General features: G+C 37.5%; 1 protein-coding gene across 5 annotated transcripts in view; it reads left to right on the top strand.

Moving 5' to 3' along the window:
• The window catches only part of SEMA5A (semaphorin 5A), a 305,622-nt gene that overhangs the window by 93,623 nt on the left and 198,080 nt on the right, over positions 1 to 13,919 (top strand). For all 5 annotated transcript variants that reach the window (XM_062569790.1, XM_062569794.1, XM_062569792.1 and 2 more), the window contains exon 4: positions 9,925 to 10,024. In XM_062569790.1, coding sequence (XP_062425774.1) covers positions 9,925 to 10,024 — 100 coding nt within the window. The remainder of the gene's footprint in view (positions 1 to 9,924; positions 10,025 to 13,919) is intronic.

The raw sequence follows: 13,919 nt of genomic DNA, 5'->3' as shown, positions 1-13,919 counted from the left end.
CATCTCCCTCCTTTCCTCTAGTATTCAAAAATATATTTTAAAGACTTCCTGCTAACTTCAGCAGTGGGATTGAGGTGTGCTCCTTTCCACCCCCTATCCTCCTTGTAGGCTTTTCTTTAAATAAAGATGATTCATCGGTGGAGAAGCGTTGTTTGCTAGATACTACAGCCTGGGTTTGTCCGGACAACAGGACTGTGAGGTTACTTGCACTGCCCTGCCAGGGACCAGCCCCTCTTAAAGAAGAAATCAATTCCTCCTCCAGTTACGTCTTTTTATATAAATATATATATGGCTGATAACTTCACTATGTGCCTTAATATATTTGGATCATGGAATTTCATGCTTGTTAGAGAAGAAGCAGAAAGGGCAAAAGGCCGCTGCAGCATTTTGTTATCTACATACAGCAGTCCATTTTTAATGGAGATGGGCATTTTTAGTGAAAACTTGCAAAAGACAGGTTCCAAACTGCAGTGTGTTAAAAAAACAGCTCAGCCACCAAGAACTAAAGCTCTTCAGCAGCTGAGGATCTCTCCTTTTCCAGAACTTCTAATGTGTTTAAAGAGAACATGAAACACACTATTACTTCAAGTTTCTCCATTTTTTTTTTTCTGCTAGACTATATATATGAATATATATATATTTACTTTTTTTTTAAAAAAAAAGATGTTTAAAGTACTCGGCATCCCTTCTTTGGATACCTCTCGGTGTTGGATATGCTACAGGTCAGAGAAGCCATTAATGATGCGTATCCACTGTTTCTAAAGCCTCTGGCATAGCATGAATTATGTTTTGCTAAAAAGTTCTTTGTGCATCATCTCCACTTTGGTTCATATCAATTCAGTTCCCCACCCTCTTCAGGGACTGCACTGCAATATATCCAAAGCTAGCTAGTGTCCCCTAAAGACGGGAGAGCATGTTGATGGCTAAGTTAACACTGGACATAAGTAGAAAGTCTGCACTCAACTTGCCTTGACATAACTCACTTGTGTCCATCTCTTCACTGTGCTCCTGCCTATGTGATCCTAATAGCCCTGCGCGAAGAAGGACATATGCTCTTCAGAGCTGGGAAATGGGTGGGCCCTAATGCTGTCTAGTGTAGCAGCACAGCCGGACCAGCCTCTCAAAGCAACAGCAGACGTTCTTCTCTTGCACTAGAGAGTTTATCGTTAGCTTTCACGAGAAACATCTTTAATTCAGTCCTTCCCAGTGACTTCTTCTGAAATAACTTGGCCTGTTCGTTATCCCAGGCAGCAACAATTGCAGTTACTGGCCTTCTGATGCAGGATCAGTTGATTGTTTTTATACTTGATAGTGACCAATTCCTGCAAAGGCTAGTTCTGGTTTTCCTACTGGCTAGTGCAATCCTCCCTTTTTTCCTGTTCTCCATAGCGTTTTGACTAGTTTGGGGTGTCTCTTATCCTGTGTGGAGCCTGCTGTCTTGTCACTTGAAGGTAGTCTTTTGTTGACTACTGCATCAGCTGAGATATCTGAGGAAATCCTGGCCCATCCTTTTGCCTTGCCTGGAGCTCTACAGTTTCCAGAAATCATACAAAAGCATTTTTTATTTTTTCCTTTTTCTCCTAGGAGGAATAAAAAAGGAAAAGGTAATTGTAAACTGTAAGACAAGCTATGTGCACGTTTATTTGACACACTTGAGGGGAAACAGAGAAGTGTAGTCAGTGCTGCTTCAAAGTGACATTGAGATGCTTTCTTTCCTGCCTCCTGTGGCAGCGCTTGCTCACTGTTGGCAGAACTGTGGGATGCTCAAGAGTAACTCATCTTGTCTGGGTGACTGAAAATGGAGGATACTTAGGTGTTGCATGGAGATTTCTCACGTTTGGGTGAGACTATGCTTTGACTTGTCATAAGCTAACCTCTTTCTACTAGTAGCGCTTGATTCAGGTTTTGTTATGATGACTTTCTGGACAAAGAGACATTTCTGAGGATTAGGAGTTCACCCCTTCTCAGCCAGCTCCACAGTGCATCCATTGAATTAGTTAATAATGACAAACACTTGGAACTTCAGTGTCCTTTACTATAAAAAACATTCTTAAAAAATTGCTCTCCTGTTGCTTGTGAGGTTGTGGTTTTTTCCCTCCTTCTCCCTCTCCCTCAGGGCTTTTCTTTTTGACTTTGTATTGTGTGTGTGTATGCATGCACGTGTGTGTGTACATGTGTTTTGGGGCGCGGAGGTAGGAATATTCCACTTTGAAGTCCTGGCTCCAAACTCTTACCTTATTTGCCCTTTTTGTTGCAATGTGACTTTTTTTCTTTCTTTCTTTCTTTTCTTTTTTTTTTTCTTTTTTTTTCTTTTTTCTTTTTTTTTTTTTTTTTTTTTTGCTTTGAATACCTTCAAACTTGAAGATATTTGCACATTTGCAAAACTGTAGTCTCGGGTAGAATTGATAGAATCAAGAAATTTCATGATACTAAAAGAATGTAAGTAAACAAATTTAGTTTTGTCATTTTGTCACGCCAACATGTACAAGAATGTGCCATTGCAAGGCACCTCTAAGCACCCACTGCCTCTCAGCTCCCATCTATTGTACAACCATGTGTATATGCAATTCAGTGAAAGTGAAGATGACTAAATCTAATCCTAACAGCTTCAGAAAAATTAAAAATAAATTATTGACTACTAGGAGGACAGCAGTTTTGAATCAGTTCCCACCAGGAGCTGAAGAGTGAGGGAGCAGGTTGCAATCTCTGTTTCTGCAGCAACGGGCTTGACTTTATGTCTCAAGGTCATGTCATTCAGGCTAATACTTACAAATTTTTCATTGCCAAATGAGTAGCATACACGGTAAGGTAATGGAGGAAGGTTGATGGCCATGGGTAATCTGCAACTAGAAAAAACACAATTAAATACTACATTTAAATGAATTGGGAGGGGAAAGGTAGATGTGAGCCCCTAAAAATAGATACATCTATTTTCTCTTCCCTTCTCCTTTTTCCTTAAGCTTTAATTTATATTTTTTTTTAAGGTAGCCTGCTGGCATAGTATTTTTAGTGCTTCCTAATTTGGGCAATTAGTAAATATTAGTAAGCTTTTTGCTTTAAAAATGTACTGGGGTTTGAAAATCCTGTTTCAATTTCTGGCTTACCTGCCAGACTGTAAGTCACTTTAGGATTATTGTTCAAAATATGGCTGAAGGGTTAGGCTACTGAAAATTTTTAGGCACAACTGTTGGCAAATTAAACAGTTGTGAAACATAATTATTTTAAGTGTCGTATTTTAAGTGTCATGCTCTCCTCAGATGACTGGTACTATATAATTTAAAAGTATTATAGTATCAGATACTCTTTGTTTGAGTTAAGGGTTTATTTCCTTAGAAGTTGGAAGACTATGGCCAATGTGATCTCTACAGTTGGTTAAGGCAACTTTGCAAAGCAAGATACATTTTTTTTTTTTCTTTTCTGTTCTGTTTTGTTCCTGGAGTGGTTTGAGGCTCTAGTTTCCTACTGTTTCTGTGCATAAGAGAAAGAAAACTCAAGAGGGCTCTAACTGGATGTCAAGGGTGATACTTTGTCATTATTTAATTTCTGTAGAGCTCTTCACTAACTCTAAGCATATAAAACCTCTGCTTGTAATGCCAAAACCTCTTTCATCTGGGTGGGAGTTCGTCCTTTTTTCCCTTGTACCTTCTTGTGTTTGTATGCAATGTGTATGTTTGGACAACGAAATATAAACAACTCCAAGTCTGTGTTCAGAAAAATAAGGAATAAGTATTTGTTGTAGCAGATGTTACTGTCTTTTCCCTGAGGGCACAGACAGTCAGAACCCAAATTCCCTTTAATTATCCCAGTAATAGACACACACGCATGCGTAAGAACGCAGAAACGAGTACTTCTGGTGGGAGAAGCTCTGCCAGGACAAAGAGAAGAGGAATGTGGGCTGGATATTAGACCTTGAGATTTTGGAGGTTGGCACAAACTGTAAAAGCAGGTCAAGGAATGAGGGCAGGGTGATTGTTGTGACAGCTCCCACCTTGCTGTGAGTGCTGTAAGCAAATTGCTGAGGCAATGGCTTTGTGAATAATGAGCAAACCAATGCAAAATGTGAGGAGGAGGATAGAAGGCAGTAATTTAAAGGATGTTTAAAACAGAAATTCAAGTTCTTCTGTGATGCTGAATTTGTTTGAAGTGAAGAAGCAGATACTTTAAGTATGCTTTATCTTCTATTTTAGCCATTAATAGTGAACAAACTACTTAAACCTGCCTTATTGCCTCAGAAATTGTTCTGTAACTGATAATGGTGGCTTAATAAACAAAAGCCCAATAAGCAGGTGGTGAACTTACTGGTTTATAGTTTGTAGAGGTTTATAGTCTTGGGATTTGTTTTATTACAGATGATTTAAAATGGCAAGTTGCTCTGGAAGCAGGTAAAGCTTCTAGATAAGGCAAGAACTGCCTATTTATTTCTTTACTTTTTGAGTCTTCTTTGCAAGGAAAGGCAAGTTTCAGAAATGGGTTAGGTTGGTTGGATAGTATCAGGAAGGTAGCTGCCTTATTTGTGAGCTGAAGAGATCTCCAGGAAACTCTTGGATCTTGAAAGGAAGCCATAGTTTGGGTCTTTGCATGATTTTTTTTTCTTTCTATAAACAGAGATGAGCTCTGATCTGCAGATGGAGATCTGACTTGTTTTCATGTTTCCAAATGTAGTATGGTAAGACATTAAAACATGAATCTTTTAGTTTGTGGTTGCTGATTTAATCTTGGTGGGCAAAGCAGAAACTCCCATAGTTTCTTTTTATGAAAGATTGGGTTTCATTAGCTAACCTTGCATAAACAGTAGTCTTGCAGTGTTTTTATTTTTTCCTCAGAGGGAAAAAATGTTTTATTTTGTTGTTGCTCCCTGGATCCTTATTTGAGAAACTGCACAGTTCTCCTTTAATGGCTATTCACCAGAATGTCTGCTTTGTATTATCTAGATCGAAGAATATTCTTAATTTTAATAACAAATGTTCTTAAACTTCACCTTCATTAAATGTTGTAGATTAGCTACTATAAATGCATGTTCTTTTGTTCCCCAGTTACAATGGAAGCATAATTCTAATTCTGTGTTATTAAAGTCAGTGGTGCAAGTAGTCCCAGTATAAATGTCTTCTATATGGGGAGAGCTACATGCAACATCTTTTTCATTAAAATGAAATACTGAGGATGTACTTGCCTGTCCTAATCCTTTCATTTTACAGAGAACCATGAAACTTCATAAGCTGATGTCACTTTTCAATGGTTGAGGTTATACTTTTCTCCAAATATCTTCCATCCACTCTATTTCTGATGTGCGATGTTTGGTCTGTCAGAGCCTTCTGCTAGCACAGCCTATTAGCTCTGTGTTACATCCATGATCTGTTCCTCCTTTGCCTTGGCATCTGAAGGTATGTACCAGACATACCAAACAGTGGATATGCTGGAAAAGATGATGGTCAAGGGAAATGTAAGAAAGAAAATGTACAGAGAAAAGTTGTTTGCAAAAGATGAAGGAGGCACTTGCATGCCTGCCTTTCTCTCTCGCGCGCGCTCTCTCTTTCTCTCTCTCTCTTTTTTTTTTTTTTTTTTTCCAGCACAGAGCAATGGTTATTTTTATGAAGTTGTTTTCAGTGAATTTCTTATTCATGGCAGTATTTAGATAATAATGAGAAGCTTAAAAGGAAAACTAATGATCACACTCAGTGATACCAGCAATGTACAGAAATCATTCAGAACATCTTGTTTTTCTCAGCCTCGGTATCAGCATTTAAAAATAGTTAGGGAAGATGGCATACAGAAATGTCATGGCAGAGAGTTGACAAGTGCACTACATGGGGTCCTTGGCAAGAGAAGTGCTGCGAACACACCCTGAATAGGGTGTACTGAATGGGTGACCAGGTGGACCGTCTCTTGCTAGCCATGACAGCCAACTTAATAGGGATCTCTGGGGTTAATAAGACTGGTACCAGGGGTGACGTAACCAGGTCAGCACCGTGGATCACAGCAGAGACTTCTGCATCATCTTGTTGCCTTTGGAGATGGTACATGAGTAACGTGAGGATCTCAGGAATAAAAGATCTAAGTGACACTAAAACTGTTATACAACTTTAGGAAGGCTATAATTATTGTATCATCCTGAGATTAGGTACATATGATTATAAAACCCCTTTGGCATGCTTTTGTTTTAGAAGAGTTTTCTGATAAGATTAGTGAATTTGTGGTACCGATGCCACCCAGAGACTTCTGCTAATATTGCAAATCTAGTAGTTTTAAACAGTAGTGTTTTTCTGCTAGCAGTTACTTCAAGATGTTATTGCCCATGTGCTTAATTTTGTGGTCACTATTTACACAAAAGAACATCATGACGTGAGATGCCTTATATCTATACCATAAACACTGCTGAAATTATTATTATCTATGTTAAGTTTTTAATGCAGCTGGGAGCTCTCTGTACCTATCTTTTATTTGTTTATTTTGGGTTTTTTTTACCATGTTAGATCAGTTCTGAATTCCGTTCTAAACATACCACTCTATTCTTATTGGTATTTTGTCAATTTGTTTTACTGCTTATTGTAGCTCTGCTTGTCTTTGAAGAGCTGAATGATTAAACTAAATTTGGAGACAATTTTGTTTCATCTACAAAGAAATGTACAGGTCAGTAGTCCTCGGCAAGTCCCTGGACAATGTGAACAGAACAAACCATGGCCTGTTGGGTAGACATTAATTGTAAAGTAAGATTGAGACAAATTTCTGGACTTTCATTATTCGGACAAGAATCTAATGTTGTCCAGCCCAGCTTTGATCATTAACCTTGTTTGTCTATGCAGTTCTTTAGGAGACTCTCTTGACCTTTATTGCAAGGGGAGTGGGCTTCAGTGTGTTTACTTTGCCATAGGTTTATGAACCATGGCAAACTCTTGTTTCCTGTTAAACCTAAGCTATTAAAAAAATAAAATAAAATAAAAAACCCAACCAGACCTGAAACACCCAGAAAAATGGGAAAATGCACTGTAATTCACAAAAGTACATGTGAAAAGAGAACCATGGCTTTCTCAGAATCTATGACTCTCTCAATATCCAGGTCTTTTAATTCCATAAGAAAAATTGCATTTTATTTCAGGAATGTTACTGAATTGTAAATCCTGGAGATTTCAGTCATATATTAATTATTTTCTTTATTTGCTGATAATTAATAGATACGTATTATGGTTATGTTGAAAGGACCTAGCATATGTTGGAGTCCAGTTGCTGTCATGATTGTCCGTATGCAACAATACACTTCTGCACAGACAGCTTAAAGTCTGAGACTGTTATCTGCAAAATAATAAATGTGTGTGCTTAACTTAAAAACAAACAAAAACCCTAAAAACAAAGCAAAAAATAAAAAAAGAACAGAACCCCCTACCAGACTGAAAGTGTGAAGACTGATGAAGTGTTTTCACTATCAGGAGTAAGGAGAGAGAGAGAGAGAGGTAGTGAAAGAGCAGAGAGTATTATAGTGTGTTACACTAACTGGGAGCAGAGAAATGGGAGGGAGACATCGGAACAGGAGAGCTGGAGTCGGAAAGAGGAGGGACTACGGCAGTTTGTCATACACTTCACTGGGATCGGCGGGGAGTACAATTAGGGTATATATCAGCAGGCAGCAAAATTAACTTACACATTTATTGGTGGAGCTGTTGTAGTATAGAAAATCTATAGCTGTGTTATCTTATAAAGCCCGTCATGTTGCATCTGCCAGAAAACTGTTAAATAAGTAAAACTATTATTGCTCATTATGTAACCTTGAGTTTTTAAATCAAAATAAAAATATTTGATAGACCTTTAATAGCTTCTTATTCATCTCTGACTCTAAGGAGATAATTCCTATCAAAACTGAAAGACTGTGTTTCACTTATGGCTCCGCACCTATATTTTACTCTTTAGATAGTAATAAATCTGAGAATTTTCTATTCATTTACTTAAATTTTCAGTAGTGTAACTGGAAACAGAAAAGGCTTTTCCTTATAGAAATATAACAACAATTATGACTTTATTCCATATGGGGTTACTCCTGTGAGGCATGTGAAGCCACTGTAAGACACAGGATTTGCTGGTTTAGGGTGTTTACAGCAAAGGATAACAGTTGCTCTTGCTGTCCTTTGCTCTCCCTGACCCTGTTCCCTCTTTATTTCAAGCAAGACCAATACTGAGTGCAACAAAGGAAGAATAAAATAATTTACATTTTGGAGAAGGAGAGGGGATCTGATTTCAGAGAGATTTCTCAGCAGGTCCTCATGCTCCTCTTGCTCTCCAGCTTGAGCACACCTTGCTCTGATGGGGCTTTCCTGCCTCCCTCCGAAATGGTGGGGAATTTATGACTAGCAGAATCAATGCTGAATTTGAATTTGCTACCAAACTCTACTAAACATATACAGACAGACATTAGAGGCCTGTGATCGCCCAGATGCATGTAGGCTGTCATTAAAAACACAGAAGTGATTCCACTGCAAAGGTCCATTTGTTCTCCCAAAGTGTATGGTGCTGCAGCTTCTGCGCAGCATTATTTAACGGTTTTCGGCAATGGCTGAATACATTTCTGACACAAAACAGCATTTTTCACTTGGGCCTTCTCCTTGGAAACAGATAACTTGTTTGTGCTAAAACCTAAATATTTAAATTAAGAACAAATCACCTTGGAACAAGCACAAGACATGGATTATTTCGATCCAGACATTTGCAATGGGAAAAATACACAGGTGAGCATAAAACCAGAACTTACAATGGCTCCTGTTGGGCAACCTGAGCTCTAACTGGCAATTTCAGTATCAAAAATTACACGGCCGTGACACTTTCAGAGAGGTTGCTGTTTACAGTGTGTACCAAATGATTGTCCCAAAGTACACACCTTTGATTCTCATATTTGACCATTTCAGATCTATTGCCTTTAAGCAGACAGCACTGTTGTATCATACATACGTTGTCCTCTTCACCTTCTGCATATGTTCTGGAATACTGTTTTCTGGCTACGTTAAAAATAGTAAAGGCAGGCTTTGGTATGCTGAGAATTGGAAGAGAAATGCTAGAGGATGAGGCTTTTGTGCAACTCTTTTTTTTTTTTTTTTTTTTAAACCATTGATATTATTATACTTCATAAATAGCAGTTTTCTGTACTCTGTGGGTCTGCCTAAAAAAATCTCTCTGTGCTCCCAGAACAAAAACATTTGTGCTAGTACAACCACACTTTGGGTACCTGGCTAATGATATGGATGTAGAAACAGTTAATAATAATGGCAATGTTTAAGGGGTTGGTACAGTTATTTATATGTGTTGAACTTTGAAAGTAGAAATAGATTCATATTCTGAATACAAATAACAGTCATTGCTGAATTTCAGCGAGTTACCCATGTCTGCTGTCTGTTTTTCATAATGGTACATTGGTCTGAGAAAGGCAGGAAAAAATGCTTTTTTCTGACTGTCAGGCATCTTCCCTTTTACCTCCCTTGTGTCTTAAGCTCTTTAAAAGTCAAACATGCTAGTTTGCCTTATTATTTTCCATAGAATTCAGGTCAAATTCTATTCTTTTCTTTTTATTATTTTAAGACATCCTCAGCTGCTTCTGATACACAGGAAATCAGTCTGACCTCATTGACTTCATTTGGTTATCTAACAATGAATTGTGGTTGTACTCTGTTTCGCTCACCTAAGGAAAAAAAAAAAACACATCTGACTTACAGGAAAGAACATAATTTTGATACTTAATTCAATCATTTATTGGATGGTTGTTCTTTATTTGAAAATATTATAGTGCAGTTATGTGATAGGGTAGTAAAAGTCTCCTCTGTTCCCTCTGAAGACCATACTGAGAAAACAGTGCCTACAAATGTGATGGGTATCTGATGTCCTACAACTATGACATTTACAGTAACAAGTATTCTTCTTTTTCTTTTCTTTTTTTTTTTTTCTTTTTAGAAATTGCCCCTTGGTTACGTGTGTTCAGAGCAGAAGATGCTGTAGACTTCTCACAGTTAACATTTGATCCAGGACAGAAAGAGCTTATTGCTGGAGCAAGGTGAGAAAAACATTTCCTTCTCGTGCTAGGTCAGATTGAATTTTGTTCTTTGTAGACAAGTAGTGTTGAGCTGAATTGTATCACTAAGTTGCTCTGGTGTGACTCCCCAGCACTCCAGACCCACTAAACTGAATATTGTGTCCATTTGTTTCTCTTAGTCCTGACCAAAGTTAAAAGACAGACTGCCAGGTTTCCAGAAGCCTAATAACTTAGTACTGCTCTTCCCATTTTTAAGAAGACTATCCTGGAATCTCAGACTTTGATGTGTATATAAGAAAAAGTCAGATGCTTTATGACAATATAGCAAAAATTGCTCTAGCATAAAATTTGTGATAGACTCAAATTTGGCTACTCAATACCTCTCTTTTTTGTATGATCCTAATAATTAGTCAGGGCAGTCCTGGTTACAATCTGTTAAGAACTGCAGACAGTGGTGAATAATCACAATTTTGATACAGTAAGAAAGTACTTTGCAAACTGTGACCAATAGTGAAATTATCTTAGCTGTCAAGACTGAAGCTGTGTCAGGTCTTAGACGTGATTTTTTTTTCTTCTCTTAGCATATAAAGTATAGTAAACCCTTTTGTATGGCAAAAGGTTTTAACTAACTAATTTTATTATAGAAATCTACATTTTGACTGTCCTTTCTTTCTAATTTACAAATACTCAGTCACTTGATATTTACGTAACACTGGGGTGAACTTTTCTTTCCTACTTTGGTTCTGAGCTGAAAATGAAGTTCAAAATACAGAGTCAGAAAATGCACTAAGTTTTGCATCTGTGAATGAGCGGTTCGGTGTGTATGTGGATATTTTTGTGTCTGGTACCCTGGAACAGAGATATACTGTTTGCCCATGTTGATTTGCTTTCCTGTAAGCCACCAAATAAAATGAGATATAAGACCTTGAACTGTTTAGTGCTACTCCCTGAAGACAGATGGCTTAAGTCAGAGTCTGAGCCTCTCCTCAGTCTCAGAAATTTTATTTCTGTATCAATGCACACTATGTAGATCTCAATAACCTCTGAAAAGGTAGTTTTTATTCCCCTTTTTTTCGTACATGCTGTTTACCTGAGACCTCAAGGAAGAATATGCCCACTAGAATCTGTGCTTTTGATGAAGTCCTTTGAATCACGATGAGTTAAGCTTCAGAGCAGTTTGAGGAGAAATCAGTGACTACCAAAAAATACCAGCTGCCAATTCTGTCTTTGCCAAAAGGCCAAATACAGTAAGAACAATGTGACTCATTTGGTTTCTGTACCGGATATTACTGTTCCTGCTACAAGTTCCTGTTCAGTTGTGAGAATGGTAATTGTAGTCTTCTGAAATGTTTTACCCTTCTGTACCCATCATTCAGGAGCAATGTGACACACAGCAAAGCCACAGATAAATTTGTATTAATGTATAGCTCCATGCTATACATGGAGCTCCAGCTGCAAAGAGAAGCACTCCCATTAGGGTTTATTTGCCCAGCATCCAAACAGAAGTGGCGCATGATGCTCTCTATCTAAGCTTCTACTTTAGAAAGGTAATGTTCTCCTAAACTGCAGGAAGGATTTTCACTGGCCAGATTTGGAGCTGTGTCCTCACTCAGCTCAGTAGTGGAGTTTAGTGAATTCCTCCTCCAAATCTGTCCATCTTAGAGAAGAGTTTAGAAAGGGAAAGGCTATTTAGGCAACTAGAAATTAATGAGGAATTAATGGAGTTTTAGTATAGCAAAGCAATGACTGAGCATATGCACAGTTACTATCTGTAAATCCATCATGAGGTACCTCTAGGGAAGGAAATAGCTCTATAAGCAACACAGTAGAGTCGTCAAAAAAAAAAAAAAAAAAAAAAATCAAGTTTGCCATAGGTAATTTGTTCAAGAAGCAGTGAGTTTCAGAACTGTTTCCCAGTGCAAATAAAAGAAAAACAGAACTGTTTCTGAGGAAGTAATATCTAAATATTGAAAGGGTTACTATGCTGTGCTACTTACCGTAGCAGGCAATAACCAAAAAGATTCCTTCCAGTCCTGTATTGTGAAGATTAGCCTTCATTATCCAATTCTGGAAAAAAGTTGGTCTTCTGGATGTCTGGGGATGTTCTGTAGTAGTTGCGCAAATATAGATTTTTTTTTTTTTTCCTACCTGGAGTATGAGTTGTATTTCAGTATTTGGGAGATGTCTCCGTTTGATATTTTACTTCGTTTTGAGTAATGCTCAATTCTGTTATAGGTCTTGAGTTGATTAGTTTGACATCTTCAAGTGTTATTTCTGTTTTTTACGTCATCTGTAGATGAATTTTTCCTTTAGCAGTCCAATGCTCACACACATTTTCACTTTACTCATCCTATCCATGCTTGCACTAATGTTTCTCTTGTTCTGAGGTTTTACCTAAGATTTAGAAAACCTTTCCACCCCACTTTTCCATCTCAGTGCTCTCATTTTGGGGGAGAGATTGCTGATTTTAGGGATTCAGCCTGGCTCATTGTTAGAGTGTGCACAAAGACGCATTTTCTGAATGCAATAAACCAAGTAACTACAGCCAATTTTGTTGTTTCAAAAAGTCCTGTAAGTCAGCTATGGCAGAGCCGTATCTCTTAGGTCAAGCTTGCATGCTTTTCCAACGGTGAATTCCAATACCTTCAAGTAGTTTCTGATTTCCTGCGTCAGTTTCTGGTTATTGCTACAAAACATGGTCAGTTATACCTTCCCCTTGAATTGTAAAAGGAAAGTTACTTAAAACTTCCAGGCTTAACCAAGTTTCCACTTGTCCTTGGATTAAAGATTCACTTGACAGTCATTAATGTCTTCTGCTTGACGGGTTGCTTAATAACATACATTGAAGCTGAGACACAAGTGTTGTAATACTTTGTTTTAAACCAGTGTCCTCTTATCTTCTGTCAATCTACTATGCAAAACCAAATTTACATGTACTGTTGTTAAGGGCTTAAGAGGGAGAGGAGCATCTTCTAAAATGACTGATGAGTTAGCTTGGATCTCCATAACTCCATAGCAGGTGACTGATTTCTTGGGATATTTTTCCACAAATGGTCTTATAGAAAATCTAATTTGGAAAGCTTTGATAAGTGTGAGTGGAGGGAAGGAGGCAAGGAGGAGGGCTTGGAGACAGATGAGGGGAAAGGTAGAGGGAGAAATTTATCTTGCTCAATTTTGACTATGTATTTTGTGCCATTTAATCAAATAAAAGTGAAGATTCTGATCCAATTTATGAAGCTGAACTGGGGGGAGCAGGAACAATTTTTATTATGGTTGCTGGGCTTTAAAACTTGCATTTGAAGACTATCACAGATTTTTCAGTATTATATCAATGAGGTTTAGATTTAATGTAAAAAGAACCTTTTTCATTGTATGTCTGTGATAAATTATATGAGATTATATATTTAAGTAAAATGAAAAAAATTAAAATAGATTCATGAGAGACACTGTAGACAGAGAATCCAACATAGATGTGAAACAGTACATATAAGAAGATTGATTATTTTTGACATAAAGCAATGTAACTATTCCCATGAACCCCCATCTTTAAAATTTGCCCTAGGCATTATTTTAACATCACATATGACCTAGCAGATAAAATAAATGAGTTCTCTTGTCATCTGAAGCCTCTTTGGGAATTTAATCTTTTTCTTAAAAAAACACACATTCCCCTCCCCCCCCAAACACCCCATAAAAACATATATTAAAGCAGAATTTACTTTTATAATTAAGTGGCATCAGCAAAGGATTACTCTTATGGCATTAGTTCCTCAGATAAGCTCAAGAAAATGAGAAGCTGTTCATGTGTCTTATTCTGAAAATACTCAGAGGAGTATTTCTGTGTGGTTTTTTAGTTCACTGACTTAGCCTCTAATCAAAAATAATAATGATTACTATATTGTGAAATGCCTGCAAG

This window comes from Rhea pennata, chromosome 2 (assembly GCF_028389875.1).
Source record: "Rhea pennata isolate bPtePen1 chromosome 2, bPtePen1.pri, whole genome shotgun sequence".
NCBI classification, from domain to species: domain Eukaryota; kingdom Metazoa; phylum Chordata; class Aves; order Rheiformes; family Rheidae; genus Rhea; species Rhea pennata.
This window is presented reverse-complemented; position numbering and strand designations above follow the sequence as displayed.